The following is a 22,217-nucleotide window of genomic DNA, read 5'->3' as shown; positions in this document are numbered from 1 at the left end:
GTTGGGGGCTGCATTGCATAAGACGCGGGCGTGGTGGCATCTTGGCCACGCTGCTCGGCTGGAACATAAAGGCTGTGTGTTTCCATGGGAGGTATTCCTCTTTACGCTACTTCAGCAACATACTGCTGTGAGGTACCGAGTGCGGTGTACGGGCGGGTAGCGGAGGTGATGCTCGGGATGCAGGAGAGCAGAGAGACACTGAAACCTGCCCAAGTGAGAAGAGACTGTGAATTGAGCAGCCATCATGTCTGTTCGCCGGCCACTCCCCCCCACCTCTTTTTGTGCTTTAATATGAACCTTGCCTCCACAGTGCTTAAGGTAAGGGTGCTAAAGTGCAGTCACCTTGTGTTGCTTGCAATCAAATAGATTCTTTCGTCCCTTAAGCAGTCACTTGAATCCTAGGCTCAGGCTTACAAAGGGCATCAATATCTCTCCAAATCAGGAAAAAAGCCCATGCCCAGCTTTGTGGAGTGTTTTTTTTCAATAGCCAACTGCAGTATAAATAACAGTCTGACAAGCACTACATGCCCTTTCTAAGCGCCAACACTGTCCTCCTCTGCAGTCATCTTCCTGGCTGAACCACGCTCAGTGGTGTTCAACCCACTTACTGTGAGCCCCAGAGTATCATGGACACAACCCCATATGTGTGTGATCCAAAAAGCCTGGGGGGGGGGGGGGTCACAGGAAAACGCTACCACCTGCTGCCAGGGGACAGAGTAAGAGGACCCTATGCCTTATAAAAATTCCAGTTTAAACTTTCTGAATTTAAGCAAAGCATTTATGTTTTGCACCTAGCTGTCCTATTAACTCATTACTTTTCTGAGAAGGCCCTTAGTCTAAGCCAGTGGTTCAACTCCTGTCCTCAGGACCTACTAACAGGCCAGATTTTAAGTATTACCTTGGGTAGATGCAGACTAGAATACTGCAATCACTGAGCAGCAAATGATATCACCTGTGATATATTTCAGTTATCTTACAAACCTGGCCTTTTAGTGGGTCCTGAGGACAGGAGTTGAGAACCACTGGTCTAAGCCTTTGCAAATGCATAACAGTGTGTTTAATAGTTGAGCAAGTTCTCTAAAGAAGCCTCACAAACACACTTAAGCACAAGTAAGAGGTGGCATAACATGTACTGTAAAAATCTTCAACAGTCCTGACCAGAAGCAGTCTGAGAAGATTCAAAAATTTGGCTGCACTAACACTTAAGTGCAACTGCAGCCTTTAGGATAGCATTATTGGTGTTACTGGTAAACTAATAAGCTTTAATAAGTATGGGTGAAAATAATTTAGTGGATCACAAATGAATGCCTAACAATCATGACTACATACTGTAACACTGAGTGAAATCAAATATAACATGATTTTATTTATTTTTTTCCTTTAGCATAAAATATTACAGAAGATAATACATTTTGCTTTTTGAGTGTTGATACTAAAGTCTCGCTCTTCGGTGCTCCTGGCCCCTCCCTCCTACTGAATGCCCCAACAGCAAGCAGCTTGCTATGGGGGCACCCGAGCTGCACAGCAGCTCCCTTTGTCCATTCAGACACAGAGTCATAGCCGCAGCCCCGCCCCCTCTCTTCCCTCATTGGCTCACTGACTGGAAAAATGTAAACATATAAATCTCTGTTATATCAACAACTACATCAAACTTTTTTTTTTAAATCAGACAAGTTTATAATGTATAATATGCAGTTTAAAATGTTAAAATGGAACCCAGGAACAAAAATAAAAACAAAACAAAAACAATATTTGTCTGCTTACTAGTCCTTAGATAAGGTGGGCCACCATTCCTATTGCCACATAAGAGAATGGATAATGGCAGTGTGTTTATGAGAGTTTACAACCACTTTAAGCCTAATCTAGGTTCTTGGCCATACTAATGCATGTCATATTGTACTATTAAAGTGGTTGTAAACCTCGCTGCAGTACTTGTACCTATAGGTAAGCCTAGAATAAGGCTTACCTATAGGTACTGTAAATATCTCCTAAACGTGCGCAGTTTAGGAGATATTTACTGTATACTGCGCCGATGATGTCATCGGTGCATGCGATCTGAAGCAATGGCCGTGCTGTGACTGGCGGCTCCCACGTGCATGCACGGGAGTGACGTCACGTGGCTCCAGACAGTCACATAGCCGGAGTCCATGGCGTCTATGGCCCCCACGGAAGGAAAATGGGCAAACATTGATCCGGCCTCCAGCGGGGACAGCGTGGGCTTTGTTTGCAGGTAAGTGTCACATAATGTGCTAGTATGCGACGCATACTAGCACATTATGACTTTACTTTGCTGGGAAGGGGAACATTTTTTTTCCCCCGCAGGGTTTACTTCCTCTTTAAAGACAATAATAAAGTTATGACAGAAAATACATTTGCACACAATAACTTATCATGTTCCCAACCTTCACTTGAAAAGAAGGCCAAATAGTTCTTACCTCAGCAAACTTGGACTCTAGTTCAAAGTTACGTTCCTCTACTTGTTTCAAGGTAGTTCTCAAGTGTTCGTACATCTTCTGGGAATGCTCTGCTCTTTGTCTTTCATTTAGCTCTTTCATTTCCAGCATTGTGATTTTTTTGGAAATGGACACTATTTCATTATTGGTAATCGCTTTAGCAGCTTTATCCATTGCAGAATTATCTCCTACAGGAAAACATTACAGAGTGATTTTTTTTTTCAACAACCTATCACAAGACAACAATTAAACAATTAAAATAAGATATGGGATACAATTTCCAATTCAATTCTGTTATTTTCTTTTTTTTCCTCCATAGTTTTCCCTCTGCTTTTGTTCCCATTGCATATACTGTATGACGTTTGAAAGATAAAATATAAATGCATACTTTGCAAAATGCCTTGTAGGGGTGGCCTAACAAAGGGAATAAATTACTTACCTAGTCCAGACAAAAGTAGGATTTTTGTATTCACTGTAAAACCAATTTCTTGAGAGCCCATTGAGGGACACAGCAATTTAGAAACGGGGGTTATATGGCTGCCTACAGAAGGATTGAACACTGACCAACAGAAAAATTGTAAGCCACCCCCAGGACAACTCTTCCTCCACCAACATGCCTCAGTTTGTAGCAAGCAGTACCAAAAGCATGAGCATAAAGAAAAGAGGGGTGGGACCAGTGTCCCTCAATAGACTCTAAAAAAAGAAATTTAAGGTGAATAAAAAAAAAATCAAATTTTCTTTCCCATTCATTGAGGAGCACAGGATTTTGGATACAGTTGAGATGTCCAAAAGCAGTCCAACTGAGAAGTGGGCAACACAGCAACAACCGCTAACAGGCCCAAGGAGAGAGCTGGGAACTGCCTTGACCTCACAAGTCATTGAAAGACCAACACCCAAATCTGAACTCGATAAGGCCGAGCTCCCTACAATATAGGGAAAGCTATCATTACGACCAGACGGAGGGCAGAGAGAATTAACCTGATGCTCAATTAAAAAAAAAAGTAGACAGCCGAGGGAATGGCTCTTCGCAGAAGGGTACATCGTACCTAAACTAGCGAGAAACTGAGGGGTACCAGGTACCATAGGGGAATTAGCAATGTTAAAAGGAACGGAAAGTGATAAGGAAAGGTGATCCTAGCTGGCTCTGGAGCGAGGGGTCCAGTTCTGAGAGGAATCCAAAGGAACTGGGGGAGATGTAGCAATCATTGCGGTAGCACAAGTGAAAGCAGGGGGCATAACTGGAGAGAGTGACAGGGCCAAGGAATTACCCTAAATATTTAAGGGGAAACTCTCTACACCTAAATGCCTGAAAGGCAAGCTTCCCATACAAGAATGATAAAATACCTCGTCACTCCAACACTCTATAACACAAACAGAAAAGCTGCTCACATCAACTCAAAAAGCTTTATTTAATGTAAACAAAATCAGTGTAGAGCTTTTCAATATCATCATGTCCAATATTTCCTCAAAATGTATGACTAAGTGTGAAAAAATTTCACATTCACACACCCTCCTCCTGTGAATTATAACATGAACACACCAATATATAAAATAAAATAAAGCAAAATAGAAATGATCACAAATACATAATTCCAAAAATACAAAAAATATCAAATCCAATTAGTGATAAAGTCCTATGTTCAAAGTACAATTTCTACAATCACAAGAGAAAAAAAATCTTTTACTTCAAAGTGAGATTACACAGAGTTCCATGCATTTTCCACAGCAGCTTCACTAATTTCTTCTCCTCCTCAACAGCAAAAGTTAATGTTCATAAAGAGAAGAAAGCATTCGTAGTGCAATATACCAACACACTTTATTAGAGAGATAAAAGATTCGCCTGCATTACAAAATGTAAACACTGGCTTCTCATTACATAGCACTGCTTCTATTACTGTCGGGGGAATGCTTGTAAGCAGTGAATTCCGCCCGGCGTGGTGACATCTACCTGATGTGTTGCATCAAAATACAGACTTTTTCAAAGGTAGGTACCTTTGAAAAAGTCTGTCTGCATTGGATGCAATGTGTCAGGGGCGGGATCATGATGTCACCATGCTGAGCGGAATTCACTGCGGGCTTACAAGTATTCCCAGAAAGTGACAGGAGCAGTGCTATGTAATGAGAAGCCAATGTTTACATGTTGTAAGGTAAATGGCCTCATGTATGTTGTGGGGTCCATCCGTGAAGGTGAGGGCACATCTGAAATGTACAGTGGTGGAGTGCACACTTTGGGGAACTGGAATTAGTCTTTTTGAAGATCCTTCTCACTTTTGTGTTGCACCACTGGATGAACTTGGGGACATTTTCCAATGTACACAGGACTTTATCACGATCTGTATGAGATTTCCTCACACTTGAAGGTCCCTTTATTATTTATTTTCTTGTGATTGTTGGAATTGTACTTTGAATACAGGACTTTATCACATTTTGGATTTGATGTTATTTTTACAATTATAATTTTATTTCATATATTGGAGTGTTCACGTTAGAGTCCACAGGAGGTGGGTGTAAAAAATGTCCTCACTTAGTCATACGTTTTGAGGAAATAGTGGATATGTGAAAAGAGCAACACAGATTTTTTTGCATTATAGAAAGTTTCCCATACAACCAGATGAATTCACAAAAAGCCCAATGGCAGGACTGATCCCTCTTTGTCTATGTACTGACATGCTATGGCCACATTGTGGTGATACAGCTAAACCCAAAGTGTCAGGCAAGGCCTCAGGTACTCAGAAACCCAATTGGGGCTGATAAGGGTCAGTTGGCTGAAGGTGAACAAGTCACTGCAGGTGAGCTGTAAAAATAAGTCAGAGATGAGAATTCTGGTACTTATCAAAGCTCGAGCAACAGCTGGATGATGCTTTCTTTATGGTGAATGGCAGGACAGAGAACATGTAGCATACAACACTTCACCAATGGACACATTCACAGTAGTGAAAACTGGCGGTGGTGAGAAATGTGAAAGGTACCCAGCCTCAGTCCAAAAGGCCCTACTCACAAAGTGAGTTTTCAGAGACAGGATCACACATGTGGCTGTACCATGGCTCTGGACCTGAAAAGTGCAATACAGTTAACCAACAGAGTACACTCAGGTCTGGAAAATGCCATTATGCAGATCTGGATAGCAGATATATACAGACCAGCTCAAGCAGCAGTGTAACAAGTAATCTTGATTGAAGCCACTGAAGAAAATAATGACACAAAGAAGATTAAAAAAAAGCAAATAAAATAGAGTGTTAGACTTTTCTCAGCAGGGTAGGAAGGGTTATCCTGGGCTAGCCTAGGTCTAAAATGAACTCCACAATTTCAAAGATTAAGCCAATATAAGCAAAGAGCTTTTTCGTGTAATTTTTCCTAAGAGTCTAAACGGCATTGAACTACATAACACACAGTAACCACTAAAAAATCATTGTGCAGCTTACAATATTCAGAATAGTGATTTATGAGTATCTACAATGGTCTACTGCACAATTCTGTCCACTGAATCAAAGTCCTATATGCATGAAACCCACATGGAAATCTGCTGTACATACCCAATGCACCTATGTATTCCCAGGCTTGCTCAAGTGTATTCAGTTTTTCTTTAGCGATTTCCAGTTCTCTAATATAAGAAGTGATCTGCGATCTTAAGGATGTATTTTCATGCTGTTGGAAGGAACCATAAAGTTAAATCATTTTCCTTTTCTCGGGGACACCAAAACTGTATACAGTTCATTTACTGTGAGTGAAAGTAGCTTTAAATACCCCTAAAGCTGTATATATGAAAATATTTTATATGATGTTCTTAGGGCTGTATTTAGAAATCATGCTTACCTAGTCACACGTGACTAATGACAACTTTAATTACAATATCCCTCTCCTTTATTGTAGATCCAGTTTAGGGATTAGTATTGTTAAAAAAAAAAACTAACATGAAATGAGCTACTAAAGGGAGCATGCTATCTTTTTTATACGGCCACTGGTAAAGTGCTCTTATTTATATGGCCACTGGTAAAGAGCCCTTTTTTTATATACCCACCTGTAAAGTGTATTATTTTGGATGGCCACCTGTAAATGGTCCTTTTTTAAATGACCACCAGCAAACACAAATGATCTGGATTTGTTTTATTAAGCTACAGAACGTCTGTCCAGGAGACCCTGTGCCCCTTTAGTTCTGTTGCTGAATAACCTTTTGTTTATAGAAGACCATATAAGGAGCAAAAAAAGAAAAAAATATTTCCCCTTGAAGCTACCCTCTTCTACCCTAGACACAAGACCAAGAATGTTTGTGGTATATAAAAAGATCAATTTACAAAACAAGGCCAATTTATAACATATAATATGTGTTGCTTGCTCTCTCTGTAAATATGCCCTCAAGATTTACATAAGCAGGGCAGAAGTAATATTAGTCTGCAAGTTGTTGTTATTCTTATATGTTGGAAGCACAAGTTACCTCCAAATGCTCTAAATTTTCTGTCCTCTGTACAAGCAGATTATCCTTCTGCAGCATATCCCTATATTTGGCAGTTAGATCATTGTACTGTTTATTGGCCATTTCCAACTCTGAAAAAGGTACACTGTCATCCAGGGCTTTTTGTAAAGCCGCCATTTTGAAAGCAGCAATTTCCTGTTGAAGAAAAAAAAAAAAAAAAAAAGAACATTTTTAAAATGTAAATTCTTTAATACCAAATGTGTTTCTTATAGTGATCAAGCATGTGAATGTCAACATTAGGTTAAAGCACCTAAAGTTTTTTTTAATTTAAAATAATAACTGTGTTATGCCCTGTACACACGACCGGTTTTCCTGTCGGAATAAACTCTGAAGGTTTTTCCGACAGAGCTTCGACGGAATTCCGCTGGAACTGTCTTGCATACACACGATCACACCAAAGTCTGACCGTCAAGAACGTGGTGACGTACAGCGGGTACGACGGGACTAGAAAAAGGAAGTTCAATAGCCAGTAGCTTTCGTCTCGTATTTTCTTCAGAGCATGTGTTGTTTTTGGTCCATCGGAACAGCATACAGAAGAGCGGTTTTCCCGATAGGAATTGGTTCCGTTGGAGATATTTAGAACATGTTCTATTTCTAGGTCCGTCAGAATTTTCGAAAAAAAAAAAAAAAAGTCTGATGAGGCATACACACGATCGGAATATACGATGAAAAGCTTCAGTCTGACTTTTTCTGTCAGACATTCCGCTCGTGTGTACGCGGCATAACACTTACCTGCTTCCTCTCACAAGCATGTGAGAGCAGGGAGAGAGGAGAGAAGGCCGCGTTGCTGAATCTATACAGGACTCAGGCAAGTGTTTAGGAGGAGCAAGGGGATAAACAGCTACTGGAAGTTTTTTCACCTTAATGCATTGAATGCATTAAGGTAAAAAAACAAAAACGTATGACTTTTAAACCAATTTAAAATAAATAAAAATAAATGCTTAAAGCAACGCATGTAAGTGATCAGAATAAAAGATGGCCTGCAATACAAATTATTGGTCAGAGCAGAGGTGTTAATATAGATCACGGTTTCTTAACCAGGGTTCCATGGAACTCTAGGATTCAGCCATGGGTTGCTAGCAGTTCCTTGAAAAGTGACCAATTTCTGCCTCTCAGATATGTTCCCACTGACACCATTTATCTTTTTTTAGCTATCTACCGTATATACTCGAGTATAAGCTGAGTTTTTCAGCACATTATTTTGTGCTGAAAGTGCCCCCCTCGGCTTATACTCGAGTCCAGCACTTTTCTGCAGCAAAGAATGACATTTTCCAAACCGACTTTGGGGCCCCATATTTCGGGGCCACTTGGGGCTAGGAAACCCAAATTTTGTGTGCAACAACATATCCAAAGCTGGGGTTCCTAGCACCAAGTGGCCCCGAGATACGGGGCCCCAAAATCGTTTCGGAAAATGTTATTCTTTGCTGCAGAAAAGTGCTGGACATTTTCCGAATCGACTTTGGGGCCCCGTATCTCGGGGCCACTTGGTGCTAGGAACCCCAGCTTTGGATATGTTGTAGTGCTAGTTCCACTGAGTTTGCACACCAAATTTGGGGTTCCAAAGTGACCCCGAGATAAGGGGGTTCCAAAGTTGGTCAACTGTGTCCATCTGCAGCAATGTAATTTCAGGACCCTTTGGGTCCAGAGACCCCAAATTTTGGCTGCAGCTAGGGGGCATCTAGGAAGCCATAACTACCGAGTTTGAAGTTCGGGAGACCTATGGCTGCAAATGGGCACAGTGAGGCATGCAAATGGGCACAGTGAGGCTGCAAATGGGCATTGTTGACCCTCTTTTCCACTTACAGTAGCTGTGCATTTCTCACCCTAGGCTTATACTTAAGTCAATAAGTTTTCCCATTTTGTTGTGGTAAAATTAGGTGCCTCGGCTTATATTCGGGTCGGCTTATACTCGAGTATATACGGTATATTGCTTCCCAATGACCACAAGTGTAAGGAGCAGTCTTCCCATTGACCATCACACTAATGTATCATGAGTTTTTGATATAGTACATTTTTAGCAGGGGTACTCTGAGACCGGAAAGTTATTTCCTATGGGTTAAAAAACTTGACAAAGGCTGTTAAAGATGTAAAGCAATACTACTAAACTAAAAGAAAAGGGACTATAAATAACATACGGTGAATGGCCCCAGGGTTTATTGCAGCTGTGGAGAAAAATAGGATTTTTTATTACAGCTTACCTGTAAAATCCTTTTCTTTCGACGGACATCACGGGACACAGAGCCACAGTAATTACTGATGGGTTATAGGGTATCACTAGGTATTGGACACTGGTCACACCCTAATCAGGAAGTTCAACCCCCTATATAACCCCTCCCCTTCCAGAGATACCTCAGTTTTGTAGCAAAGCAGTATAGGTGTATTAGAAGAGGGGCGGGACCTCTGTGTCCCGTGATGTCCGTCGAAAGAAAAGGATTTTACAGGTAAGCTGTAATAAAAAATCCTATTTTCTTTTCTCGGACATCACGGGACACAGAGCCACAGTAATTACTGATGGGATGTCCCAAAGCAATGCCAACTGAGGGGGGGGGAATCACAACCAAGTAGGGTGCTATCAGACCTGAGGACCTTGTACCGCTGTCTGCAGCACACTACGCCCAAAGGCGATATCCTCATGCCTTCTCACATCCACCTGATAGAATCTGGTGAATGTATGAACTGAAGACCAGGTTGCGGCCTTGCAGATCTGAGCCATAGAGGCCCGGTGATGCACTGCCCAAGAAGCACCAATAGCCCTTGTGGAATGTGCCTTGATCTGAAACGGGGGACCCTTCCGTTTCAAACCGTAAGCTTGAATAATCAACTGTCGAATCCATTTAGAAATGGTCGCTTTTGACACTGCCTGTCCTCTATTGGGACCCTCCGGCAGCATGCACAAGACATCCGTCTTGCGAATCTGAGCAGTTGCCTCCGGATAGGTCTTGACTGCTCTTACTACATCCAAAGAATGTAATGACCTTTCTTCCGAAGAACAAGGTTCTGGAAAAAAGGAAGGTAGCACAATGTCTTGGTTTAGATGAAAATCTGAAACCACCTTCGGTAAAAAACTAGGATGGGGGTGCAGTACCACTCTATCCTTGTGTATAATCAAGTAAGGCTCTTTACAGGAAAGAGCTGCTATTTCTGATACTCTTCTAGCAGAAGAGATAGCTACCAGGAAAATTAGTTTCCTCGTCAGTAAGACCAAAGGAATCTGACGTATTGGTTCAAAAGGTTGTTTTTGTAACACCGATAGAACCAAGTTCAAGTTCCAGGGATTTAGGGGCGCCTTAACCGGAGGATTAAGACGCCTCACCCCCTGTATAAAGTTTCGGATCAGAGAATGCGAAGCAAGCAGCCGTTGAAACAACACTGATAAGGCCGACACCTGGCCCTTGATGGTACTCAAGGCCAGCTTCATCTCTAATCCTAACTGTAGAAAATCCAGATTTCTACCTGTGACATATTTCCTGGGATGCCAACCCCTGGATTCACACCAGGATACATAAGCTTTCCAGACACTATGATAAATCATTCTGGAAGCTGGCTTCCTTGCATTGATCAAGGTAGATATGACAGGACCTGAAAGCCCACGATTTTTCAGAACGTGGGATTCAATAGCCCACCCGTCAAATCTAGCATTTGTGAGGCAGGCTGGAACACCGGACCTTGAGCTAACAGGTCTGGGTGTATCGGTAGGGTCCACCGGGAACCCACCATCATCCCTGCTATTTCTGCTTATCAGGTTCTTCTGGGCCAAACGGGGGCCACCAGAAGTGCCGACTTCCCTTCTTGCCTGAGTCTGCGAAGGAGCCGTGGCAGTAGCAGAATGGGAGGGAATGCATAAATCAGTGAGAGCCGATGCCACGGAATCACCAACGCATCCGTCCTGCCTGCAAGAGGATCCCAGGCAACCGGTAGGAAGGATTTCCCCTTCTGTAGGTTTTCGGGTATGAGCCATCAACTGAGGCTCTGACGCATCGCATGCGATAGGTGCATTGGCAAGTTTAATGCCTGCACCTTCCTGTTCCAGGTCAACAGAATACTGTGTTGCAACAGTTCTGCTTGGAACTGCGCATAGGGAACTGCTTCGAATGAAGCCACCATCTTCCCCTGCAGCCTCATACAAAGGCGGACAGAAAGACCCTTCTTGGCCCTGACTGTCAGAATCAGCTCCCTTAGAGCAGTGATCTTTGCCTGCAGACACCAGTTAAGCAGGAAAACTGGGCACATATAGGCCTGCATTTCTGATGCCTATTGATATCAGAAATTCTCCTCCCTGCAGGACGGAGATTACTGTCTGAATTGATTCCAAACGAAAGGACTGCATCCTTGGGAATCATTTCAGATCTCTCAAATCCAAAATGGGTCTGTCGTCCCCATTTGGTTTTCGGACCATAGAAAGATTGGAACAAAGTCTCAATCCTTGATCCTTTGTGGGAACCCCACAATGACCTCTTGCGACAAAAGTCGCTTTATCGCTAGAAGGAGCGACTGCTTCTCTTCTGGCTTTCTGAGAACACCTGATCTGAGGAAACGAGGAGAGGGACATTCTTGGAACTCCAGTCTGTACCCTAAGGTTACCGTGGAGATCACCCATCTGTCCTGGAAGTCCTTCTGCCAGGGCCCTGAGAGCTGCAGCCGTCTTTCCCCCCACTCGAGCAAGCGGGGCGCCCCTTCATGAAGAGGTCTTAGTGTCTTGCTTAGAAGACCTTTTCCCCCAGGATTTCTTGTGTCCCTGGGGTTGACTCTTGTTTCTTGCCCCATACGGAGGAGACCCTCGTGACTGCCTGGAGGCTGATGCCCCTGGCGCTGGGGAAAGAGTCCGTTTAAAAGAGGGACGCTTATGCCGCGTACACACGGTCGGACTTTTCGTCTACAAAAGTCCAACGGACGCTGACGGACTAAAGCTGGCTGGTAATCCGATCGTGTGTGGGCTTCTCCGGACTTTCAACTGACTTTTTTAGCCTCAAATCCGACGGACTTTAGATTTGAAACATGCTTCAAATCTTTACGTCGTAAGTACGACGGACCCCGAAATCCGCTCGTCTGTGTGCTAGTCCGACGGACAAAAACCCATGCTAGGGCAGCTATTGGCTACTGGCTATGAACTTCCTTATTTTAGTCCGGTGTACGTCATCACGTACGAATCCGTCGGACTTTTGTGTGGTCGTGTGTAGGCAAGTCCGTTCGTAAGAAAGTCTGCCGCAAGTCCGCCGAAGGTACGTCGGAAGTATGTCGGACAGGCTGTCGGACTTTTGTAGACGAAAAGTCCGACCGTGTGTACGCGGCATTACTCTTCTTCTTATCAGGTAAGAGAGTGCTTTTCCCACAGGAGATCATCTTGATATAATTATCCAAGTCCTCTCCAAACAACCTTTCACCACGGAAGGGAAACCCAGCCAGTAGCTTCTTACATGGTGCTTCGGCTGACCAGTTTTTCAACCATAAGATTCTACGTATATGCACCAACCCAAGCAAGAGGCGAGAGGTTTGCACGATAGAATCTCTAATGGCATCAACAGCATAACATAAAGCCGCAGGAAGGTTAGCAAACCCCTGGGCCTGCTGTTCAGGTAATACTTTGATGACCTGTTTAACATGGTCTCTTAAGTATTGACAGACTCCAATCGCTGCTACTGCAGGTTGGGCCACTGATCCTGCTAAAGAGAACACATCTTTCAATAAGAAGTCCATCTTTTTATCCACAGGATCTTTGAGCATCTGAGCGTTGTCTACAGGACAAGTCAGATTACTATTTACAGAGGAAATGGCCGCATCAATGGCCGGTATTCCCCACCTCTTAATAAACTTTTCTTCCATAGGATAAAGTGTAGAAAACTTTTTCGGCGGAAGAAATCGCTTATCTGGGTGATCCCACTCAGAATAAAGCAGCTTTTCAAGTAAATTATGAACAGGAAAAGCATGTGCTGCTTGGAAAGGTTTCAGTGACCCCAAAGCAGAAGAGGTTTCTGTAGTAGTTTCAGGTAGGGACAACTTAAATGTGGAGCGGACCAAACCAGTGAGGATCTGCACTAAGACTTTCTCCTCTTGGGAAGTCGCAGAGGGTCGCTCTCCACCTGAATCCTCCGAAGAGGAATCATCTGTCCCATCCCGATCCTCTGAAAGGGATTCATCTCCTTTATCCCAGAGCTCCTCTGACTGAGGGTCTTGGGAAGCAGAGGAAGGCCTTGTGCGTTTTCTTTCACTGCGTGAAGATGTAATCGCGGCCATTAGCTTTTTCTCTAATCCAGAAATGGTTGAGGAAAAAACTTCTTGTGTAATGTACACAGGGGCTGAAGTGCCGGCAGCAGATGTAGCCCCTAACCCCAATGGCTCTCCCTGTCCAGCTGCCCCTGGTCCCTCAGGAGGGGATGGTGTAGCAGACAGGGGGTCCTCAGAACCTGAACGAGACCCCCTAGTGCCTCTGGTTCTTGGGGTGCTTGAACCTCTTCTACCCATAGTGCAAAGCAACAAGGTGTGAGGTATCAAAAGCGAACACTGACTGCTGAGCGATGTAGTCTGGCTAAAAGCCTTGCTACCAAATGCCCAGTCCGGTGTTCTTTAGTAAATGCAGCCTAGGGGAATGCCTGTGTCCCACCTTACATGCGACTGTCAGCTCTGTGTCTCTCCCAAGCTCAGAGCACCTGTACAGTGTGCTTTAAATGGCCATGCTTTCTGGCACTATGGGCGTCTGGGCACGCTGACGCTGTGCTGACGCCCCGCCCCCCCTTCCCCCCCTCGTTTTTGAAAAACGAGCGCTTCCCGCGCGAGCCGACCCTTTCTGACAAGCCTGAAGGGAGGCTGGGGTTGGGGGAATAAGGAGGAGGCCGGCAGTGATGGGCCCTGCATCGCAATGCGGCTTCGGTGGCGGCGGCAGCGGCTGTGACAGTGCGGTCTCACCCGCCTTACAGCATACCTGAGCCTTTCCCTAGCCTGGGGGGACCATCCCCGCAGAGAAAACCCCCCACCATCTACCTTTGGAGCTGGAGGAAGAGCTAATGCAGCGGACACTGAGACAGATCAAACATGAAAAGGTTTGTGCTTTTGGCAGCCCCCGGTGGTCACAATAGGCATAGCATGCATTCACCTTAAAGGAGAAAAGCCACTAGAATTAAAATTCTGTGGAATCTCCTCTTACCTTATCCAGGCCGCAGGGTTCAGTTTACACAGACCCAGCCTTCGCCTCTCACGGTGGGCTCCGTTTGTGGAAAAACCGTCAGAGACTGGGGCCCCCATCAGTAGGGGGATCCTTCAGTTCTGGGCCTGTAAAGCACCTCGCCAGAAATTAGGAAGTTTAAAGCCATTTTCTGATCTGCGGGTCCAGCTCTCTAAAAAGAGAAGCGTTACAGGTAAAACCTCGTTTCTTCGGACACGAGGCCCGGGTACCATTCAATTCGGCCATGAAAAGACACTTTGAATGGATCCGGTCGCCTGGCTTGCCCCAGTATAGGATCTTAGAATATTCCTTTTGGAGCTTCGGCACAGGACATCCTTGCACGTCCAACACCTAAGACACTGGTGTAAAAACTGAGGTATCCCTGGAAGGGGAGGGGTTATATAGGGGGTTGAACTTCCTGATTAGGGTGTGACCAGTGTCCAATACCTAGTGATACCCTATAACCCATCAGTAATTACTGTGGCTCTGTGTCCCGTGATGTCCGAGAAAAGAAATGTATATTTATTGCAGTTAAACATAACTAATTCCCTCAATAAATAATCCTCTTCCTTATAGCAACCCCAGTAGTTCAAGTATATTTGTGTCCTGAAGGTCTCTGAAAACTGAGAAAATACTAGGCTATACAGTATATAAAGATGCACTCATTACAATTTCACAAAGTTTAAGGACCATTCTTACAACACACAACATTTTCTGGATAAAAGAAGTGTGAATAAAGGGTACATAGTGACAGAAGTACTTGACTAGAGCATGATATGCATAAAACTGTCCAATATGTAGTGCGCAATGGCTTCCATTAGAATTTTTAACATTTTGGTTGTCATCTTTCCCTTTGCTACCAGGTAGCAGCACCTATCTACACTCTTCACTCTAAAGGGGACTTCATTGGGCAATAGAGAGCTGCTACGCAATAGCATACATTTTATTTATTCTGGAGTACACTGCGCCAACCAAATTAGATATTTTTTTCACGGTCAAGGATCTCGTTTTATTGATAAAGAACAAGCATGGTACAAGACAGAAATATAAATGGTATACATTACAGATCAGATACTGGAGGGTAGAACTACAAGAATCCATATGTTAGTTACAGTCATATTTAAAATTTTGTTATCAAACCAAGATTGACCATCAATAATTTATAATTTAAATGATTCAGAATGGATCTCCAGCAAAGTACATCAGATACAAGGAGGGGTATGAATAGGGGGGGGGGGGGGTAGGGGGAGAGGTGCCAGAGCATCTCGGTACAAAAGGTTCCATTATGCCGTTCAAACATGTCACTCAAGAAAACCTTAAGCCGTCCAAGGTGACCAATTACCCTCAAACTTCTTGGGGCACTTCCTATTCAAATAGGTCATTTTATATAGTGGGAGAGCTTTGTTAATAGTTTCTTCCCAAAGCGTCATGGTGGAGGGGGGATGCAGAGGTCCATTTAAGAAGAATCTTTTTTTTGCATAGTAAAGTAGAAAGGCAATCAGGAGTTTAGTATAACGTGGCCTTTGATCATCTTCCTGTATAACAGCAGTGCTAACTCCGGCGACTGGACCAATGATAACCCAAGGCGCTCATTAATGGCCTCAAACACCGCAGACCAGAATTTAGTCACTTTAGGACAAGTCCAGAACATATGGAAATATGTCCCTATCTCCTGTTTACACCTACTACATAGGGGGTCTCTCAAGGGGTACAATCTGTGCAGTCGCTGCGGGGTGTAGTACACCCTATGAAGAAACTTAGCCTATATTACTTTATCCCTAGAAGAGATAACCAACCCAAAGCCCTCATCAAAACAATCGTTCCACTCCTCTCTCTCCAGTGTTGGAATGTCAGCCTTCCACGTCTCCCACAGTCTCTCCAACCTGGGAGAGTCCAAGCTGAGTAGTGACAAATAGAGGGAAGAGAGAGGCTTGGAAAGTGACTCCTGAGCCAAGAGTTCCTCTATGGGATCCATGGAAAGGACAATAGGTCCCGGGAACTGTGCTCGAGCTGCATGGCGCATCTGCTGATATCTGAAATACATCCACCTGGGCAACTTAAACTTGGTGGAGAGGTCCCTGTAGGTCAATAAATGCCCTGCTGGCATGATATCTCGAAGAGTCTATACCCCATACTTTGCCATAGTTGTGGGTCCGGAATTGTACGAAAGTGTGGGAAACTAGAATTACCCCACAGAGGTTGAAAAGGTGACCACTGGTTTGGCTTGTGAAACCTCTTCCTAGCCACCACCCACACTCTAAGTGTCGTCCTAGTCGGAAGTGGAAGATCAGTGTAAGCCCCAGGTCCCCTATATACGAGGTTCCCAAGATCCCCGAAGGAGCCCAGAAGAGCCGCCTCCAGGCACACTGCAGCATTGGCTCTAGAGCGGACAAACCACCAGCGGACTGACACCAAAATGGCCGCCCAGTAGTATACCTGAAAATTAGGCAACGCCAATCCTCCGTACCGCACAGGAAGACACAGGGTGAATTGTGCCAGCTTTCCAGTTCTCTAAAGAATATGTTCAGGATCCACATTGGGGAGTTTCTAAATAAATAATTAAACTTGGGGAGAAAAACCATCTTTATCAGGTTAATGCGTCCCAACAGATTAAGCGGGAGAGTTCCCCAGGAGGCACATCCAGCTCTAAGTTGTAATAGTACTGGGCGCAGATTTAGCTTGTAAAATTCAGAGGGGTCCCGACTTACATAAATACCAAGATATTTAAAACTAGAAACCCACTGCAATTGGGTGGTGGCCGCAGTGGCCCGCGACATGGGGTCAAGAGGGAATAATACAGACTTTGTCCAATTTATTCAGACCCCCGAGAAATGGCCAAACCCATCGAAGAGCTCCAACGCAGCCCGCAGGGAGGAGTCCGCGTCATGCAAGTATAACAGGGCATCATCGGCGTACAATGACACCTTCTCCTCCAAGGAGCCGATCCGCAGCCCCTCCACCTCCCGGGACGCCCTGAGCAGGATAGCCAGGGGTTCCAGTGATAGGGCGAACAGGGAAGGGGAAAGAGGGCAACCCTGACGCGTGCTACGTTGTAGTAAAAACCTTTCGGAAATCCCACCATTAGTCCTTATACAAGCAGTGGGTTTAGCATATAGCAACTGCAGCCAGCGCAAAAAATGAGGGCCAAAACCATACCTGCCCAGAACCTCCCAAAGGTAGCCCCACTCAACCGAATCGAACGCCTTCTCTGCATCGAGTGAGGCAATGACTCTGGTTCCGGTATGGTCAAGTTGAGGTGAAGTCGTCTCAAATTGATATCAGTACCCTTGCCAGGCATGAACCCCGTCTGATCCACATGGATGAGCTCATCCAGAACCTGCGCCAGGCGGTTGGCCAATATTTTTGCCAGCAGCTTTGCGTCGACATTTATTAAGGAAATCGGACGATATGACGCTCAGTCCTTGGGGTCCTTACCCGGCTTGGGCACCAACACAATCACTGCTTCGGACATACACTCCGGCAAAGACCCCAGCTCAGCAAACTGGGCGAACAACCTGGTAAGTCTGGGAGCAAGAAATTCTTGATAAGTGGAGTAGAACTCGATCGGGATGCCATCTGCGCCAGGGGCTTTCCCTGGTTGCATTTGGGTCATAGCGATCTGGACCTCTTCCAGGGTAATATCCCGTTCCAGATTCTCGCTGGCTTCCCGGGACAGAGTGGGAAAGTCCACCCCATCCAAGTAGGCCCCGAGATCTGATAACTCATAGTCCACTCTAGTAGAGTACAGGGAACTATAATAGCGCATAAATCCAGCAAGGATTTCATCAGGGCTCGTGAGGGGAACTCCTCCCTCATCCCGGATGCACCCAACGTGGGTACTAGCATTCTGGCCTCGGGACAGCCACAACAGCAGCTTGCCGTTTTTATCTCCATACTCAAAAACCTGCTGGGCAGTACTAAGCATTGACTTCTTCGTCATCTCTATCCTGAGAAGTTCAACCGCCCTGAGCGCACACTGCAAGGCCCCATAGTTAAGGGGGGTAGGAGCGGCGACATATTCTGCCTCTTTTTCCCTAAGCTCACCCTTCACTTCCCCCAGCGACCGCACAGACTGCTTTTGACTATGAGCAATGCGGGAAATATATTCTCCCCTCAGCCATCCCGTAAATGCATCCCCCCACCACCAATGTCCCCGTTGAGTCAGCATTTTCAAGCCAATAATGACACAAGGCCTCCAACATATCCTCCTGAACCTTAGGGTCTGCTATCCAGTGCCCCGACAGTCTCCACAGTTTCCGCCCAGCAGTGGGCCCCGATCGCACCATCATCATAAGAGGGGCATGAACAGAAATTCCTCTAGGGAGGATTTGCACCCTCGAAACCCTCTGCAGCACTGCCCGCGTAACAAAACCCAGGTCAATGCGGGAAAGGGTCCGAAAAGTGGACGAATGACACGTATACATCTTTTCAGATGGATTATAATGCCGCCAAGCGTCAATAAGCTCAAAGGTATCTGCCCACTGCATAAGGTCAGGAGTCCTGCGACTCGACTGATGGAGCCTGTCTACATCCGGATACGGAACCAAATTATAATCCCCCAGCAACATGACATGTGGAGTACCATATTGTATAACCATACTAGGGCTGCAACTAACGATTATTTTCATAATCGATTAGTTGGCCGATTATTGTTTCGATTAATCGATTAATCGGTTAATAACCTTAAAAAAAAAAAGTGTGGTGTATAATTTAGTTAATATGTAAAGTTTTAAAAAAAGGCAATTTATTCTTAAATATCTCTATGCAGTGGTAAATCTAAATAACCAACTATATGGTTAGGGAGCAAAATCTCGAATCCACTCTGAGAATATTAGAAGAGATATACTGTATATACTATTAGAGGAGAGATATACTGTATATACTATTAGAGGAGATATACTGTATATACTATTAAAGGGTGAATCTGGTAAATATCATCAGACTCAGAGATCACATTTTTTTATTTAAAAAAAACAAATGTCTTCCACCAAAAAAAAAAAAAATGCAATTTTAAGAACGTTCGTTCGATTTTCTAATCATTAGTGGGGTAAAATCGACGGTCATTTTCAACCATAGTGATGGGAAAATTTGGAAATAGAAAACTTCTTGGTCAAAGGAATTTTCAGACAGTGGATGTGGTTTTCGTTCAGAAATTTACATTCGTTTTAAAAACAGAATGTTAAAAACAAGTGAAAATTTCAAACAACATTCTTTCATTCAGCGAATGATTTTTTGTCTGAATATTCTCGTCTGAAAATTGATCCATGTGGCCAGCATAAGGCTCGGTACACACCTATGCAGTTTGCTTTTGATCTATTTCTGCAGTGCTTTTTGCTGTGCGTTGTGATTTTTGCGCACGTGATTTTGCTGCGATTTGCGTTTCTGCATTTTTTTTTTGAACAATTTGTCGTTAAGCAGATTAAAAAAAACACAAATTGCTGCAAAAACACATTACATGCTCTTCTGCAGCTTCTCCATTGAAGTATATTAAACCAAAAAAGCACTGTTTTGCGTTAAATTCCCTGACCCTTTCCAAATATGAGCGGCTGAAAAAAGCATAGATGTGAACGTGTCCTATAGGAAACCATGTAAATAAACTGTAGTGCGTTTCTGCAAAAAGCACCAAAAAACACATAGATGTGAACCAGGTCTAAGGCGTTTAGTAATATAATGGGGTTAAAAAAATTAAAATTAGCCCTTTATAGTACAAAAAAAAAGCCGATAATCACTACTGTAAGGGGTTAATTTTTTTTACTGTAGAACTGTGAAAGTAATATTTACAGTAGCGATTTGCTCTTTTTGTACTATAAAGGACTCATTTTAGCTTTTTTTAAACCCCATTATGTTACTGGCCGATTATTCGATTATGAAAATAGTAATCGATTAATTTCATAATCGATTAGTTGTCGATTAATCGATTAGTTGTTTCAGCCCTAAACCATACGCATAATATCATACAAAAGAGACATATCTGCAGGAGGCGGGAGATAAAGTCCCACAATCACGTATGCTGTATTAGCAATTATCACGTGCAGAATGACATATCTTCCGCTTGGGTCAGTCTTGACATCCTGAAGCTGAAAGGGGAGAGATCGGTGAACTAAAATGCTCACTCCCCAGGAGTAACTAGAATATGTAGCATGATAGTGTGAGCCCACCCAAGCCCTTCTGAGGCCAAGGACCCGTGAACCCACAAGGTGGGTCTCCTATAATATACAGATGTGAGGGGCATACTTTTTTGATAACTAAAAACCAGGGAACGTTTAACAGCCGAATTCAGTCCTCGGACATTCCAGGAGAGTACTGAAAAACTAGCCATAGTGATTATAAGCAAAATCAGTGATCCGGTAGTAACTACCACCGTGCTCCATCCCCGGAGGCAGGATTAACCACCCAGGTGGAAGACCCGACAACAGTGCCCACAGCCACAAGGGCCACGAGTCTATCATGACACAGATTTTTCTACCATACCTAAAAGGTAAGAAATATTATCACAGAAAAAATTTGAGAAAAATATACCGTTAAAAACAACAACAAAAAAAACAAAACAAAACCAACAAGGGTCAGCAACGGCTGCTCACCCCTCCCCCCACCCTGCAGACCCCATAAACTGGGATCATGCATAATTCCCCAAACCCGATACTTTCAGAGTAGCTCACTCAGGAAGGCGTGCCTTAGTCAACAAAAGAGAGTCAGCCACCCCTCTACCTCAAATACACAGAAGGGGGACCACAATCTAAGCCAACATGGGGCACATAACTTCCCAACATGAGATGCTAGAGAACCATAAGTAACCAAACATATATGAGTATAGATAGTTCACCTGGACTATCCAGGGGTACAAAACTTCAAAGGGTTAGGTACATGATGACCTGGAGTTGGTCAGGATGTCAGTCATATGGAGTCATAACTTCAAAACCTACATGGAGACAGTCACCGATCACCGCTATGAATCCAGGAACCCCACAGCAGGCAGATTGGTATGGACTGGCTTCCCGGGACTCATCGTGGAGGCGGCACCGAAGACCAGGGGAGCAACTAGAAATACAAAACCTGTAAAAACAACACTGCATAAAGTCCGCTCCCCAGTGCAAAACACACTAAGTGTAAGGGTGCCGCCAGAATTCAGACACTTAAAGGTGAGGATCCACTCATTTCAGGGAAGGTAGCGACTCCAACCACGAGGTAGCTTCCCTGGGATTGGTGAAAAAAACGCACTGTCTTGCCATCCACCACTCTCAGCTTTGCCAGGAAAAGGATGCTGTATTTAATCCCCTTCGCCATCATGGCAGCCTTGACCGCATCGAAGGATTGGCGTTGCTTCTGTATTTCAACGGTGTAATCAGGAAACAAAAGCAGCTTGGTATTCTGGTAGGAGATTTCCTTCATCACTCGTGCAGCCCGCAAAAGTTCATCTCTGTCCCTGAAGTTTAATAGACACAGGATCAGTGTGCGGGGTGGGGAACCAGCCGGTCCCCGCTGCGGCGGGACTCTATGCGCTCTCTCCACAGTGAAATAAGGGGATAGCTGAGCTCCGGGGAACAGGGATCGCAGGAGGTCTTCCACAAAGGTAGTCGGATTCTGTCCCTCTGCCCCCTTCGCAAGTCCCACTATCCGCAGATTGTTGCGCCTACTGCGGTTTTCGGCGTCCTCGGCACGATATTCAAGGACCTTGACTTTGCTTTGCAGGGTCCGAATCGCCACCGAGTGCTCCTCTGCAATGTCCTCCACTTGTCCTACTCTCTGTTCGGCCAACCCCAGCAGGCCACGGATCTTCTCCAAATCCTGTCTAATCAGTCCAACATCAGTCTGGACCGCTTCCATCCTCCCAGATAGGGTAGCCTGACATGCTGATATCAACGCCATAACCTCAGGGATGCCAGGGAGAGACAGGGAGGGAGTCTCCTCAGCGTTTGAGTGGCCATGTTGGAATGGCTGCGCGGGCTTTTCACCCCGTGCACTGCTGGTTCGTCAGGAACAGTTGCAGTCGGGGGAAAACGGGGCTTCTTACCGCTCTTCGGTCCGGCAGAGGATTGGGACAGCATAGGGGGATCCAAGCACCCAAGTCAGGGACAAACAATCCAGGCAGGAGAAGTTAACAGGATCAGTCTCTAGCAGAGCTCCGGGAAGCACGTCT

The 22,217-nt window shown here is 44.6% G+C and overlaps 1 protein-coding gene across 1 annotated transcript in view; it reads right to left on the bottom strand.

Moving 5' to 3' along the window:
- Positions 1–22,217, bottom strand: part of CEP290 (centrosomal protein 290) — a 318,271-nt gene that overhangs the window by 184,298 nt on the left and 111,756 nt on the right. The window contains exons 25-27 of the mRNA XM_073620204.1: positions 6,886–7,059; positions 5,987–6,098; positions 2,436–2,641 (exon numbers count right to left, since the gene is read on the bottom strand). Of these exons, the coding sequence (XP_073476305.1) occupies positions 2,436–2,641; positions 5,987–6,098; positions 6,886–7,059 (492 nt within the window). The remainder of the gene's footprint in view (positions 1–2,435; positions 2,642–5,986; positions 6,099–6,885; positions 7,060–22,217) is intronic.

The sequence above is a fragment of the Aquarana catesbeiana genome, linkage group LG03 (assembly GCF_042186555.1).
Source record: "Aquarana catesbeiana isolate 2022-GZ linkage group LG03, ASM4218655v1, whole genome shotgun sequence".
In the NCBI taxonomy this organism is placed as follows: Eukaryota; Metazoa; Chordata; class Amphibia; order Anura; family Ranidae; genus Aquarana; species Aquarana catesbeiana.
The sequence above is the reverse complement of the archived record's forward strand: the minus strand, read 5'-3'. Positions and strand labels throughout refer to the sequence as shown.